The 16080-nt window shown below is 48.5% G+C and overlaps 1 protein-coding gene across 3 annotated transcripts; it reads left to right on the forward strand.

Annotated features, from left to right (window-relative positions):
* Positions 1-86: 86 nt before the first annotated feature.
* Positions 87-14240, forward strand: LOC118511936 (la-related protein 1). Of its 3 annotated transcripts, none has more exons than XM_036055623.1 (8): positions 87-324; positions 1768-3166; positions 3288-3555; positions 3638-3735; positions 3798-5146; positions 5652-8182; positions 8267-8657; positions 11780-14240. In XM_036055623.1, the coding sequence occupies exons 2-8, from the start codon at positions 2165-2167 to the stop codon at positions 12204-12206; spliced, it is 6066 nt and encodes a 2021-aa protein (XP_035911516.1). In that variant the 5' UTR covers positions 87-324; positions 1768-2164; the 3' UTR covers positions 12207-14240. The 3 variants fall into 3 exon arrangements, with proteins under 3 accessions (XP_035911516.1, XP_035911519.1, XP_035911517.1); XM_036055626.1 differs by having other exon boundaries at positions 2023-3166; XM_036055624.1 differs by lacking the exon at positions 87-324 and adding an exon at positions 502-654.
* Positions 14241-16080: the final 1840 nt, after the last annotated feature.

Raw genomic sequence — 16080 nt, forward strand, 5'->3', positions numbered from 1 at the left:
AACGTTCGGGAAAATTGCAAATCTCCGACAACACTTCGGCAAACACACGCGCACTTCGGCTTTATCAGCAACGTCAAACGGATCGCTTAACCGTGGCATGTAAACACCGCTTGGTGTTCACGCTGACAGCTGACGTTAACCTTAAAAAAATCATTGGGATCTGCTCCGCACGAAAACGTGGTTTCGTGAAAGAAACAAAATATTTATCCGTGAATAAAATCGTGTACCCTGCCGACTAGTTCGCCGCGTGGCATGCAGTTTCACGATCGTTAGCGCAAAGCTGCGTCCGAACATGGAATACACCGCGTTAGCCTAGCCCGGCTGGTTAGTACGGAACGGCAAAACTCGGGGGTCCACACATATCCTCATGCTAGCGAGCGGTGTCTGCGCCAGCCAATGTAGTATGGCACATGCGGTGCACCGTCGGTAGTGCGGCCAAGATACTAAATCTAGCAAGGACATCTAGCTTTAGTCACGCGTATGTGTGTGTGTACGAGTGTGTGTGTGTGTGCGCGCGTGTGTGTAAAGTGAAGTTAGTCGTGTGTGCCGAGGACCATTTCGAGCTGTAGTGAGGGTCGGAGTGCTGCGAGCACATGATAGGCAGGAAGAATCTTCCCGATAGCGCCTCCGTACTGGGACACCACTGAACAGCAGGTGCGACAAGGTGTATGCTCACGCGTGGTTGCGGTGGTGTTTCGCAGTTTGTCTTTCCAGCCTGTGGTCGGGTGTCCCTGGTGTGTAACAATCGTACCCGTATCACCTATTCCGGAACTGCTCACACACACGCACGCGGATAAGCGGCGGCGCCGTACCGGTCGAGAGGTTCGTTCGGGTGCTTGGAACAATCAGAAGACGAAGAAAAACGGAACTGTGTGGCTAGTCAAAGAAGCGCAACCCCAAGAAGTCATACCTCTCGTGCGGTGTTGCGCGCTTCGTCTAGACACGACGGTGGTCGCGAGACTGACTCTCTGTATGGGTAGCATATATTATGTCATCAGGTTACACAGCCAATACAGCGCAGAGTTCCCTTCCTTCGGTACATGGGGTGTTAAATATACATGTACGAATGTATACCGATTTGCCATTTGGTGCATATTGTGCGTTCGGGGTCCCTGCTTATTCCGAGTGTTTCCTCTCCGGTGCGGTGCCAGTGGGCCAAATATCGAAAGACAGTGGTCCGATAGTCGCAACACACCGTCTTAAAAGCGATTCACGTTGAAGCCATTTTTGATTTCATCAGCTTTCGGCTCTCCTTCTCCCGGTGTGATGTAGGATGCATGTTGATTTTGTGCTCCCGAAATAAAGTAAAAAATGTGTGCTTTCGAATTTTGATATACGTGTGTATGCTGGCCGCCGCTGCTGCTGCGTGCCACACGGTGTGTTACACGAGGTAAATCGAGAACGTCACCCGTTCTCGCTCTTGCGTGTACTTCTGCTCTCTCTCTCGCACTTGCTGCCCCAAGCGCTGTCTCTTTCGTTCGTCAGAAGTGTTGTTCTGATTCGCTCTGTCTCGCTCGTGCGTTCTCGCTCTCTCCTTCGAACAGCATAGTACTGACACTCTACGAACAGGGCTCGGATAGAGGACTGCGCTGTGATGGTGGTGTGGTCGTATTGGTGCGTGTTGGGCACGGTCCTACAGCAGAACAGTTGGATGTATCCTTTGCGGGCTTGACCAGGCCTCATGGTTCAGCAGCACAGGAACCGCCGCAACGTGTTCATCGGTCGCATGGAATGTCATTTCATCACATTTTCTTTGCTCCTCGACAGTGACGGCGAAGAAGCAGGCGTCGACGGCAAGACCGGCAAGATAGGATTTTCTTTATGAACATTTTGTTTTTAATAATATTTTGGTTGGTGTGACCTGTGAAAAGTGGCGTGCGAAAACAAGGGTTGTCGTAGAAGCTGAGCTTGTTTGGGGCACGATCTTGACAGTGTAGCTTTCGGGGGTTTGGGAATTGGATCAAGTTCGTTCAGTGTGTAGTGTAGTGTTGTGTGTCATTGGCTATAGTTCCGCTTGTTTAGAAAGTGCTTGTGCATGCGGAAACCGGCGAACAGAGTGTGAAGCGCTTGCTAAACATCAAACACAACCATCAGGAGGACGTCTGCGCTTATCGGCCGCGAAAGCTACTCCCGCAGATCGGCAGTAATCGTAGCGAGCATAAGCATGGCCTCTACGCAGGTATCACATGGATCCAGTGTTACTAGCAATACGGCGAATAATAACAATAACAACAACAACAACAACAACACCCCCAGCAGCTCTTCTTACGCCAACGTGCTGTTGAACTTGAAGGAGCAGGGCAAAGATTCATCGAACCAGACTGACAACAATAAGGAAAACATTGGCAGTGAGCGAGCAAGTGGCGCCCAGAACAGCGGCAAAGGCAAACCTATCGTCGGACCGCCGGTAGCGAAAGAAGCGATGATGCTTGGTTCTGCGACGTCCGCCTCTACCGCCCCCACTGCCACAAGTACTTCATCCACCGGGTCAGCACCCACCACCGCCTCGATGGTGGTGGACGGAGCAAAGGACGCGCTCAACAACGAGCTGGACTCCAAAAGTACACTCGACGATTTGGAAGACGATGCCAACTTTGTCCCAGTCGTGTCGCACCACAAGCGCGATCGTAAAGCAAAAGCGGCTGCGGCAGCCGCTGCCGCCGCGGCTGCTGCTGCTGGTGGTTCCGTCGCCAGTATATCGAGCTCGAAATCGGCCGGAGAGAAAACTTCCGGAGCTGGAGCTGCTAGAGGGTCTGGTGGTAGACGCTCTGCGGCTCCAGGGACGCAGACGCACAGCAAGCAGCAGGGCAAGGTGACAAATGAGCGTGGCCCAGATGAAAGGGGATCATATCGGAAGGATTTTGGAAAGAGGAAATCGAGCGATCGCAGCCGCATCCATACCGGCGGCACCGTCGGCGAAGGGTCGAAGGACGAAAAGGTACACGATGCATCGAAGGAGGAAGGAGGTGCCGGTGGTGGTAGTGCCGCTGGTGGTGGCGCTGGCCCGTCTAACAAACAGCAACAATCAACGGTTGGCACCGGCGGCGGCGGCGGTGGTGGTTCATCGTCAGGCACAACCGGAACACCATCCGACGAGGAAGATCGTGCTAAAGAGGATGGCAAGAAGTTTGTTGAAGCGCCACTTCCGAAGGTGAACGCATGGAAGGTAAGTTGTGTCTTTGCTAAATTCTATCAGAGTGTTGAGCTTTGCTTGGAAAAACGCGTAACGAATGGATGATATAATTTCGGGCAATAATTGTTTAACGTTGTTTTGGCTTTCCCGTTAGGTCACCCCGTCCGTAGAACCGGCACCAATTCCATCGAACGAAACACGTGTTCAGAGTAAATCGAATTCTAACACGGTGCGTGGAGCAACCGCACCAGCACCAGCAGCAGCAGCAGCAGCAGCCCCTTCAAGCTCTACAGCTACAGCTACTACTGGTGCCGTGAGCACAACCAGCACAGCTGCAGCTGGAGAAAAGACAGAGGCTGTAAGCGTGGCTGGATCCAATGAAAAACGCGTTGCACAGACCAAACAGCCAACCAAAGCTCAAGGTAAGATTACAGGACTTTAGACAGGGTAAATGCGTAAGGAAAGTATTCAAATAACTTATTGACAAACGCTAAAACCACACAGGAAATGGCAACAACAAAGCAACGTCCAACGATCCAAATGGTAGCAAACCGACAGCTTCATCTGGTGGCAAGTCCGATAAGAAACGCAATAACGCAAAGGTAAGTTTCATCCAATCGATTCGATCCAATCGAATTAAACATCTATCTCCTCTCTATTGCAGGCGGCAGACTTCACTGCCAACAGTGGCGATTGGCCCACATTAGGCGAGAAAAAGGTGACACCGGCTGAAGGTTCGAAGAAAGCAGCAGCATCGAGTGAAACTGTATTAGAAAAACATAACTCGGGAGCAAAGGTGCCGGGCTCATCATCGGCCACCCAGCAAAAATCGACAGAACCGCCGACCGTTGTCTCTTCTACCCAATCTCCCAAAAAGCAACAATCCTTAGATATCGCCGCTTCGGAAAGTGTTTCAAGTTCTGCAAAGAACTCGTCGACGAACAACAACAACAACAGTAGCAACGTCGTTAAAGATAATGCTACCAAAACCGCTGAAGTGATTCCGTCTCGTACCACTGCCAAGTCTCAGAATCAGCACGGTTCGAAAGCGTCCGGAGATGATGGTGCCGGAGGTAAGAAACAGGCAAACAGTGCTGCATCTCAAGTGCAGCCGTCAGCAGCGTCAAGCTCTGCCACGAAGTCACAAACGGATACTGCCGATCCCGCCACCACTGTAGTGGAACAAGCTTCACAAAGTCGGCCACATAGCCGAGGACGAGGAACGGCAACTGAAGCGGATGCTAATGGAACGAACGCAACAACCAGCAACAGCAACGCCAATACCACCACCCGGAAAGGCCCCAAGCCGAAATGGGTTCCGTTAGAGATTGAACTGCCAAAAACAAGGGAAAGACGTGCGCGTACGCCCCGGCACAGACGATACGACGACTATGATGAGGGAAGTTGGCAACAGCAACAGGAATCGTCCGGACAACAACAGCAGGCCCAATCACAGCACACTCACTCACAGCAGCCACAGCAGCATCCGCCGCAACAACAATCACAGCCACAGCAGTCGCAGCAACCACAGCAGTCGCAGCAACCACAGCAGCAGCAGCAGCAGCAACAACAACAACCAGCACATCAACCACACCAGCCACCGCAGCACCGCGGCGGAAACTCGGTGTCGGGTCGCATAAACAGAGGGCGAAGTACGCGGGGAGGAGGTGGTCCACCTGCTTACCGCGGCGGACGGGGCAGTGGTCGCCTATCTGCCGGGCGTGGTGGCATCAACTTCGGCTATCGACGAGGCGGAGGTCCCATGCGCGCGGGAGGCAATCGTCACATGAACGACAGGAATATGTCCGCTGCCGTTGCGGGGGGTGTCGAGAATGGTGTCGGCGTGATGCCGGTAGGAACGGGACAAGATTTCCAAGACTTCACTGCGATGAACAAGATCGGTTCGGACCAGGCGGCGTTCATCATGCCTTATTTGAGTACGTTCTATTACAACGGTGCACCACTGATAGGAATGGACCAGCTGAGCATTAAGGAGTGTATCAAGAAGCAAATGTAAGTGGAATTATTCGTTGGAAGGCGAGGCGTTCAAGAATTTGTCCGTATTTTTCCAAATTCCATGCCCCGGGAGAACCCATGCTCTCAATCAAACCGTATGGCCACCTATCTTTTCAAGGGGTTTGGGTGTCTCGTTGAGCCCGGTTTAGATACGCGGAGAGACATGTTACCGTTCTGTTCGCTGTGTTGTGGACGGATCGTGGAGAAGCTTTCAGAACCGTTCCCTGTTTTATACGATATGTGGAAAGATTTTTGAAATTACTTCGAACAACAGTTTATTGTATTTGGCAATTTAGTAGAGTTCTCATTACATCTTCTCTTCTGTACTCTAGTGCTTCTCAATATTGAAGCAAAAACAATGCGTTTGTAGTCCTGCAAACGGCACAAATTGACGATTAGTTGTTGATGAAAGCACTAAACCTAACAAGTTTTTGGGTGAATCTTGTTGCTTGTTAATATATTCAAATTATATATTTATTTACTCTTCTTCTCTCGTTTGCAGTGAATATTACTTCAGCGAGGAAAATTTAAATCGCGACTTTTACCTGCGACGGAAGATGGACCCCGAAGGATTTCTCCCGGTGACATTGATTGCCTCGTTCCACCGAGTGCAAGCACTCACCGACGATATTGATATGATCATCGAAGCAATCAAAGAATCGGAAAAGCTAGAATTGATCGAAGATTATAAGGTGCGCACACGTGTGAATCCTACGATGTGGCCAATCGATCATTCGGTAGCGATCGTCAATGGGGCAATCAATTTCAGCACGGCTTTAAACGAGCAACAGCAGCAGCAGCACCACCCAGCGCTGCAAGCTCGAACTACGCTGGGCGAGCAAAAACCATCGGAGGAGAAACCGGGCGCAGAAGGACAGCAGGAGCAGCAGCAGCAGGAGCAGCAGCAGCAACAGCAGCAGCAGCAGCAAGCTGCCGAGGCTGTTGCAGCTGTGCCGATATCGGTTTCGATCGCTGGCGATAGTTCCGATGTGGCTGCCGTGCCGCAGTTGCAGGTGGCTTCTAAAATTCTTTCTAGTATTCCACCGCCCCCATTACCTAGAAATATTCGCAATCCCGTAAGTAAAACAAGCAAAACGGTGCCGCTGCTGATACCCTCAGTAAATGTGGCGCCGATGGTGAAACCTTGCTTCGTGAAGGAGGTTGCAGCGAAAGCAGCCAACAAGGCTCCGTTGACGAGTAACGCACTTAATCCTGCTGCCCCGGCCGCTGAAAGTGGCAAAGCGGCAGAGGAAAACTTAAATCCAGACGTGCCGGAGTTTGTGCCGGGCGCTGCACTAGTGGCGGATAAACCGCAGCGAAACAAACCAAGTGAGAAAAAGCAACCAAACCCAAGCAGCCAGCAGCAGCAGCAGCAGGGTGGTGGTAAAAAGGGCGCCAACAAAGCAGGATCTGGTCAGGCGGTAGTTGGTAGTGGTGAGGAGAAAGAGAGCAAGCGTGTTGCTGCTGCGTGCGACGCAAAACCTGTGGACGATCCGAAATCGCAACCCGAGGAGGAAAACAGCGAACAGCAGCAGCAGCAGCAGCAGCAGCAGCCGGCGGAGGCCACCTTGTGGAAGGAGGTCAAGAGAAGATCTCGGTCGAGTCAATCTCACACCCAGCAAGCGCCGGCTCAACCCCAGCCGCAACCACCCAAACAATCGCAGCAGACAAAAAACAGTAGCGCTACCAGCAGTGTTAGTGGGCCTTTGGCTAGCGACATTGCTGGTAGCAAGAGAGCTGGATCGGTGGAACAGCTTACGAAGCAATCATCCCCGCAAGTTGTGCCTCACGCAGGCAACACATCGCAACAATCGGCCCCGGACGGCAACGCGAGCAGCGGTGCGGCGCCAAGCGTGTTAGCGCCGGCAGCCGCGAGCGCTGCTTCCGCTACGGAAGAGCGCGAAGAGCTGGACTTTCAGTTTGACGAGGAGCTGGATATTCCGCGGACGTGCGGCGGCCGTGTGAACCACTTCACCGACAACTGGTCCGAGGATGACGATGAGTCGGATTACGAAATACCCGACAACGAAATCAATAAGCTGCTGATCGTAACGCAAGTGACCCATCGATTGCCGAAACACGACGGTTACGATCGCACCGGGGACTTTACGACCCGCACGAAAATCACACAGGACCTGGAACGCATCATCAACGATGGGCTATACAACTACGAGGAGGATCTGCTAACGAACAAGAGCGATGGGCGTCGTTCCGGCGGCTACCATAACTATCGCACGGTGAACCTTATTACGCAGGAAGAATACGATAAGATAGTAACGAAGGCACCGAAGCTGGCGGCGCCGGAAGCAGCACCGCCAGCAGTGCCGGTGCCCCCGAGCGTAACGATTCTATCGCCGCCCTCACCGGATCCGGTGCCATCATCGGCGCTCGATGATAGCACCCTGGTTGACGAGCATTCGCTGCTGGATGCAAGCGGTCTGAACATGAGCACCACTTCCACCGGCAACCGTCACAAGGCACGGTTCTACGCCGTCAACAAGGATGAGTTTGTCGATCCGATCACGCCCCGTAAACGCAAAACGCGCCATCTCACCAACCCTCCCGTGGAGAGTCATGTCGGTTGGGTGCTGGATGCGGTCGAGCATCGGCCTCGCACGACCAGCATCGGCAGCTCGGCCGGCACAAGCCCGACGGCCTCCAGCTACGGCTCGCTGCCGCACAGCTTACCAGTCTTTCAGCATCCGTCCCACGCGCTGCTGAAGGAGAACGGGTTCACGCAGCAGGTGTATCACAAGTACCACAGCCGGTGTCTGAAGGAGCGCAAGCGGATGGGCCCCGGTCAGTCGCAGGAGATGAACACTCTGTTCCGGTTCTGGTCGTTCTTTTTGCGCGAGAACTTCAACAAGAACATGTACAACGAGTTCCGGCAGCTAGCGATCGAGGATGCGGCGGAAGGGTTCCGTTACGGGCTGGAATGTTTGTTTAGATTTTATTCGTACGGTTTGGAGAAGAAATTCCGAACGCAGCTGTACGAAGATTTCCAACAGGAGACCGTGTCGGACTACGAGAATGGTAAGCCATCGAGCGGCGAAAGAGCTTGTGTGTGTGTGTGTATAAGCTAACTGTTTCCCCCGTTCCCCCGTCCATCGTTCGCAGGTCAGTTGTATGGACTGGAGAAATTTTGGGCCTTCCAAAAGTACTATAAAAACGCTTCCAAGCTTTCGATAAGCCCCAAGCTGAAGGAATATCTGGACAAGTTCAAGTCGATCGAAGATTTCCGCGTGCTGGAACCGCAGATCAATGAAATGCTGGAAGGAGTTGGTAATTTGAAGCCGTGCCTAGCCAAACGCCGTCCTCGCAGTGTTTCCGAAAGTGAGGGCGTCGCTGTGGTGGTGGGTTCTGCGCCGGGGCCGTCTCACGCCGGAGCTCACCCTTACCAGGCCGGTGGCAGCCGTCGTGGGGGTGGTGGTGGTGGTGGTGGTGGAGGTGGCAGTGGAGCGGGTTCGTCAAGCCACAGTAATACCGGACATTACACAACCCGTAATCGGTGAGTAACGCCAAGCAAACCAATACCATATAGCAAACAAGTGTAACTTATTAGTAACCCGATAAAGCAAACCGATTGCTTCTTATCAGAACATTCTAGCGTTGTGATAGGGGTTTAACAAATGAATAATTTGATATGTATGTGCCTTGAACCAACGGGGAGGAGAGTGTTATCACACCGCTCGGTTTGGCCTTTTGAGACCGGTTGAGGAAATGACCGCTTCGTTGTGGAAATAGAACGCCACCAACATGAAATTCATAACCACGGAAACGAAGCGTCTAAAAATATAATTTCGATACATGAAAAATACGGTTAACATTTAAAGTTGAGCCTTAACACTCAAGTGGGGCTTTTATTTGCTAAGTGGCCCTCGTGTGGTTCAGCGAATCGGAACAGGGTTATCATGTTTTTCCTGAAGATTTCACTAATCTGTTATTTTGTTCGTCTAGTATGGAATATTTAGGTCCGTTGCATCGCTAGTATGTCCAGCAGCAGCTCCTCGATTTATGCCAATATTTGGGACCGAACTCTTAAGCGTTTATCGAGTATGACGCATATCCGGGAGCAATTGATCCCCCTGATTTTTTGTCTCTTATGGTACTCTAAACCAAAAATGAGCTGGGATCGTGTTTTGGGCGGTTCACAGGTGGCAGTCCGGTGGTAGCAGCGGTGTCGGTCTTCACACGGCATGATCGGGGTACAAATCTCATCTGGACCGTGCGCCCATAGTGAGGACTGACTGTCCAACTATGCGGTATCAATAAGTCTAGTAAGTCAGAAATGGCCGGCATAACCGTGAGAGGAGGTCGTTAGGGGAAGATAAATTAATCACTTGGCAACGTATTTAAAATAGCATAACTTTTTTTAACACAAATAAATAATTGCATTAAATGCAATTAATTGCACAATATCTACGTTAGATGATAGAAACAATGTTTAATATTAAAATCTAACCAGTTTTGAGTAATGACATCTACAAACGTTGTCAAAAATTTAATTCGAGACAATCGCGCTTGAAATTTTGAGTCTAGTTTTGGAGTGCCAAGACACACTGTTCGGCCAATAACTTTGCAAAGACAACACGTCTTTAATTCATTTCGCTGTTCGTCATTAACTTCGAGTAAAGTTTACGACAAAAAAATAAATAAAAGAATTCATTTCTTGCAACTTTTAGAATGTACACTAAACCCTTCATCTCGCATTGTAAAATTTTCTAAAAATTTCCTCAAAATTTCCTCAGTAATGGAGGCGCCTGGTGTTTTGAGTACGATGTGAAGCAAAAGGTGTGTGGTACCATAAGGTACCAACTAGTGTTGGTTCAAGTAGCTCTTTTTGAAGAGGAGCGGGCAACTGCTCACTAACATGTGAGAGGTGAGGCCTCCCGGTAGCCCCGCACTCACTGAGGTCGCCCAATTGCGGTCGAAGAGTGCGAAGAGCTACCTCGTGAGGTCGAAGAGTGCGAAGGGGCCCAAGAGTACGTAGCTACATTCTTGAAATCGAAGAGCGCGCTCAGAGCCCTCATTTTATTGAGGTGAGGCCTCCCGGTAGCTCTCGAGCTCACTATCCAACACTAGTACCAACATACAGAATGTGACTAAAAATTGACGAAATTTTTGAGTTATAAAAATTATACAGAAACAATAGAATAACTAAACTTAGCTACATAAATTTACCAAATTTATCTTCCTCGTTAGCTTGCGTTTACTCTCAGTTTTAAGTTTTGTCAGCTGAATTCTTACTCATGACAGAATCTAATTTAGGTTAGATCAAGGTGTATGTATTTAGAAGGTGATTTTTTATCGATTTGACAGGGCGCCATTTTAGTCGAGATATGTCAGAGTTTGTTTACAAAACTCATATGGTATGGGGCTACCAACATGACCAAACAGCCTCGATTCTCAGTCCCGTGAGCAATTTCGCTAATTTATGGGTCATTATCGCATATCAAATGTTGTGTCCCACAGAGGATTGAAGACATTTGGTTGCATTTTTCGTCAAAAATTCGCTAGCGATACCACCATCGGCGCCTCCACCGACGCTTCCATCACTCTTCTCAATACTCTTCCCCACGTTGACTACGGAACTGTTATGTCAGGTTGAGCAATGTCTATTTGCTCCTATACCTTGAGTTAGATCAAGTTGCAGTTCCCTTCCTTGTTGCTGTCAAATAGTCGCTTCATAATAGTAGGCTACAATATAATTTAAAGGAATTTAAAAAAAAGTGCAGATGGAAACATGCTTTCCACATACTGATTTTTTTTTAAATAACGATGAAAAAATCTTGATACGTGGGTTTTCTGTAATAGGTCTATTGCACGTGGTAATTTTGGTTGGAATAGTTCCGGAAGTTCACTGTCAAAGCTATTTGACAGAAGTCACCATCGAGGAGAAAAATGATTTCGGCTCGACCTTTTCTACTTTCTGTCATCATGGAAATGTAGAATTATTCCATCGCTTCATATTACACGTGAAGCATGAAATAATTCTACACATCCATAGTGACTGAAGCCCCTGTAATAGGCTTATTACAGGGTTTCTCAGGCCAAGAAGGTATTTTCCATTGTCGAGGTGGGATGGTGGGTCATCGCCACTGATTTTTGCAACCGAGTTAAGAAAAAGGGTATGTTTTCAGGTAAGGGTATGCATAACTTTAACTTAAATTTAAGGTAACTCAATTTCAAAAATGAGTGCCCGTGAGTGGGGGGTGGGCATCTATTCAGACTTTCAGAGCCGTTCAATGTTTGTTTTCCCGTGTAGAAAAATGGTTGACAAGGTTGAATTGATGTTGATACATAGTGTTAAAATGTTGAATTGGCCTGAGAAACCCTGCCTATTTGTGAAACCCCTAATTTTTCGTTAATTTACTCTTAATTTATCATGTCACATTTGCTAAGCCGTCAAACTGTCGTGTACTCCCTACGAACTGTACCATTCGGAAGCCAACACAGCTTGGCAGGGCATATGAGTAGAACGCTGGCTGGCTGGCTGGGGATGCTTTTAGTACTCATTAGATAAAAATTTGACTAAATATGTAAAAAGCGGTGGCGAACGAAGAGCAGCAAATGTTTCACTCCTTTAGTTGCGTACTTCACTAATTAACCCCTTTCCCCTAAATGTTGCAGATGCGATTCGGCGGGTAACAAAACAGTGGAAGGATCTAACAGACTGCGCACCCGTGCCGGTTCCTTCGGTGATTCAACGCAGGTAATGCGCCGCAGGAGTGGTTCGGCCGGCAACCGTGTGGTGCGCACGTTCAACAACCCAGGTAGCCATCGGTCCCTTGCCTTTCTCACCCGCTCCTCGATGCAACCGTCCACGTCCGGTGGCGCAGGTAGCAACAGTAACATCAGCAAACATCAGCAGCAACCCCAGTATGGTGCTGGTGCCAACAAAATGAAACCGTATAAATCAGTTCAAATAAGCTACAACGCAAACAGCAGTGGAAACAGTGCCGGTGACAGTAGTGGTGCAGCAGCGGGACCTTCAGCCGACGCTGCAAAAAGCAGCGCTAGCAGCAAATCGAATGACAGCAGCAATGTTCATAACTAAAAGGGGGCAGGGCAGCAAAGCATTGCATGCGGGGATAACAGTCAAGCTTTTTTGGTCGGTCGCGAAAGTCACTGCAGCAGAGCAGAGTGAGAATGTGATTATTTCTCAAAAAGGCGTGCGGCGAAGAATATGCTCATCACGAGCAGATTAGCCGCGCCCGTATTTCCATCCAAGATCTGCCCCGCAAACGGGGGTAATTCTGGGCATGGGGAATCCTGTTTCAAACTCCTGTTGTGGTGTGCGTGCTTTTGTAGCGCAAATGTGCAACACCGATTGCGACATATACAATACATGCGGTAAGTTCCAACTACAAAAGGTCATTATTATTTTGTGGCCCCTTATACCCCCCCCCCCCCCCCCTCCTACCCAGCCTTTACACCATTTTGCGATTTAAATGGTCAATTGATAAATGTTCCTAGCAAACTCACATTAACAAGCTAATTAACAAGGGAAAGCAATTATTGAAAAAATGGTCGCAAGAGAGAGAATGTGTGTGCATTTTAATATGTTGCCGCACATTATCGTCAAGCCCACAAGTGTCGCAGAAGTCAAGGCAAGTGGTAATACACAACCATCGAGGTTCGAGATCAGCATCTACGTACGTGTAAAGTACTTTATACTCTCGCAGTATCATCGCTTGCGTTGTGCCCATAAAATGCGTTTTTTGTAAATGGACCTGCAGTAGTAGAAGTACACTTACATAGGTGTCGAGTAGATTCATTCGAGAATTGCTAACAGCAGCATAACCGATTCCGGGAACATCTGGGAGGCTACCTCTACCAGCGCATGTATTATATACTAAGCGGTTTTCTTACTAAACTCTATCCCCCCCCCCTATGCTAGAGCCGGCGGCTAATTACCGCCCTTGCCTGCCAGTACAGTGTGTGGTAAACTGTACATTGCTGGGCTGTCATCCGACCATACTTATTTGTGGTAGATTTTGTTTGTGTTCCGTTCTTTCAAGTGCACAGTTTGCAAATAATGATGGATTCTAGCAGCAAAAGTAAATGCAAACCGGTGTTCTCTTTATCACGTGGAAGAGAGAAAGCAAGCGAATTGTGTCCGACTAAAACAAACAACCTATCCCACTAAAGCACATTGCACAGCGATTATCCAGCACCGTTTTTTGTATGCTCTGAGAGAGCAGTATTGCTTGCTCGATCGATTTGTTGGAGGTGTGCTGTAAAACCCCGCTCATAATTTATACGGTTAGATGTTGGCGGTGGGTCGGACAAGGAGTAGAAAAGGGAGTGGTGGATCATAGACGACGAACGACGACGCGTACATAATATTACTACGGATGCGCGTAAAATCCGCGTATTTGCTGAGTGAACTACTAACAGATGACTCTTGTTTTAGTAGCTGTTTTTGCTATGTTTTCTCTCCCCCCCACCCCACCCCTTTGCTTTCACCCTTCGGTGCCTCCTCCCTATGCTTAATCTTTATGTTTGATTCTTGGTCATTTGTGTTAAGCGCGAGTGGGATACGTATATAATTTTTTTCTTTCGTTTCTATTTGCTATAATTGGTGTTTTTCAACCGTGGATCTATATCGTGTTTTGATCGTTAAAAATTCTTTCTTTTTTCTTTAGTTTACGTTTATTACCTTCTTTTTTGTTTGTTTGTTCTCTGTGGGATTATTGAATTTAATATTCGATGAACGAAGTTACTAGAAGTGTAAGTGGAATGACTAAGAGAAACAAACTACACAGACACACACATAGACACACAGACAGAAACAACTTCTTAGTGCGTAGGCGCAGTAAGTAAAATAGGAGAAAAAAAGCAAAAAAACTAAAATAAACAAAAAAAGCTAAATAATGATGATGATGGAAAGCGAAATTAAACAAAACAACAAAAAAAAAATTGTCGAAAAATCGTTGCTAGCTACAAATAGATTCGGATTATAAACGGTAAACAAAACAATTGCTGAGCCGCAATTAATTAAACCTATAAATATATATATATAAACCAATAACTGTAAATATTATACTTTATATCAGTCAGTTTACATAAAAAATAATTTGTAAGATGATTTTGAAACGTGTTTTGTGTTTCGTGACAATCGCTGCGCTAAAATCGATGACAACTTGATGAATTTGATGAATTCGTTCTTAAATCGTTATGTCTTATCATCTTTCTCCCAAAATACCGAAGGCTCTCTTCCATCTAGTCGCATAATCTTTATCAGATCACACGCACGCTGGAGCAAGTCTTATAGACATTGCTTGGTTCCAATCCGTTTCCAGGAAACACGGTCCATGGTTGCATCCGATCAGCCTCTCAGGTTTGACTTCACTTGATCCAGCCAACGAGCTCGCTGTGCTACACTACGCCTCGTGCTGAACGGGTCGTGCCGGCGGGCACCTCCCTGGTAGGGCGTGAGTTCGGCATCCTTATTCACGTGCCCCAACCAGCGTGTCCATCCACACGCCCTGCTCGCACACATCAAACCGCCAAAGATAGTTCGTAGCACACGCTGCTCGAAAATGGCCTGTGCATAGGCGTCCTCCGCCATATAGTCGAGGACTCGTACCCGCAGAGGATTACCGGTCCTATCAGTGTGTGATATATGGCGTATTTGTACGATGTAGGAGTCTTCTGGATCTCAGGAATCTGTGGAGCCCTTAGTAGGTACGATTCCCCCGATTTCCCCTCTACTACCTCAAGATCGTCGCCGTCATCCAGTACTCTGCTTCCGAGTCGTGCTCTACCGCGGTCAGAGCCTCTGGCACGCAGATACTTTGTCTTCGTCGCATTGATTGTCAATCTAATCCTCGCGTTTTTGTCGGGTGTACGCCTCGCACACTGCCGCAGATGTCTGTCCGATGATGTCGATGTCATATGCGAAGCCAAGGAATTGAAGGACTGAAGGCGAAGTCCGCGCTTCGTATAACGATTCCAACAGCAACTTCGACACTCTCACATTGCACTGCACACGGTCCATAGTAGCATTCAATAGTCATAGCAGCCTCTTAGGGTTTTATGCCCTATGCTGGAATGTCGCAAAAGCCACCGTCGCTGACAGTTAGTTGTAGAGTCTCCTTAGTGACGGGGTCCATTCTGTCGATTCGCGAAAGATTTATCTCTCATCAACTGATAGAATTTGCTATTTATCTTTTTCCCGTAATTCATGCGATTCAGACGAAATCCGGTTGCGATTCAGTGCAATGATAACACCAGCCATGATGTCATGGCTCTGATAACAACCTTCGCACCCATCCACCTTCGCCGTCCATCTTGTGCCCATTTTGTACTCGGCATCATCGTTCTTAGGACAACTTTCCAACTGTTGGGTGCTATGCTGTACCAAATACTTGGTACAGACGGGGGTTACGGAACTTTCGCGTCATGTTTGTAATTAATCTTAGCAATTGGTTACACCTACCCACGACATAATCCAGCTGTTCTTTGAAAGACAGCCTCGTATCGATGTCGTATCTGAAGAGAGTAGGGGCTCGTGATCGACTAAAGTTGATGGTGACTCATTTGTCGTAGCACAGACTAAGGGCGTCTCGCTTGCCCCAGGCAGGAGTCTAACTCACACAGTGAGGGTTGTAGAAGTAGATGATTCTCTGGTGTACGGATTTCACGGAAAATTGCTGCATCGTCGGCATCAAGGAGCACCATCGACAGGTCGTTGATGTAGAGCACGACCAGCAACGAGCCATGATTACTACCGTGAGGGGCCATGATTACACCGCAGCATGCCTGGAGCTATCTTGAAATGCAGGAGCCCAGCCTTTTTGCCTTGGAACTATCAACCAGGTACGATCGCAGCCATATTATCACCAGGGGAATTGGTAAGCCTAGCCAAGCTTAGTTTAGCAAATAGACCAGTGTGAGGCACACCGAAACTATAGCAGAGACTTACT

This window comes from Anopheles stephensi, chromosome 3 (assembly GCF_013141755.1).
Source record: "Anopheles stephensi strain Indian chromosome 3, UCI_ANSTEP_V1.0, whole genome shotgun sequence".
Classification (NCBI taxonomy): Eukaryota; Metazoa; Arthropoda; class Insecta; order Diptera; family Culicidae; genus Anopheles; species Anopheles stephensi.

Bases quoted from the DNA above. Each gene is read 5' to 3' on its own strand.
- LOC118511936 (XM_036055623.1), top strand. From the start codon at position 2,165: ATGGCCTCTACGCAGGTATCACATGGATCCAGTGTTACTAGCAATACG. The intron at 5,147-5,651 runs GTAAGTGGAATT...TCTCGTTTGCAG, and splicing joins GAGTGTATCAAGAAGCAAAT to TGAATATTACTTCAGCGAGG. The intron at 8,183-8,266 runs GTAAGCCATCGA...CATCGTTCGCAG, and splicing joins CGTGTCGGACTACGAGAATG to GTCAGTTGTATGGACTGGAG.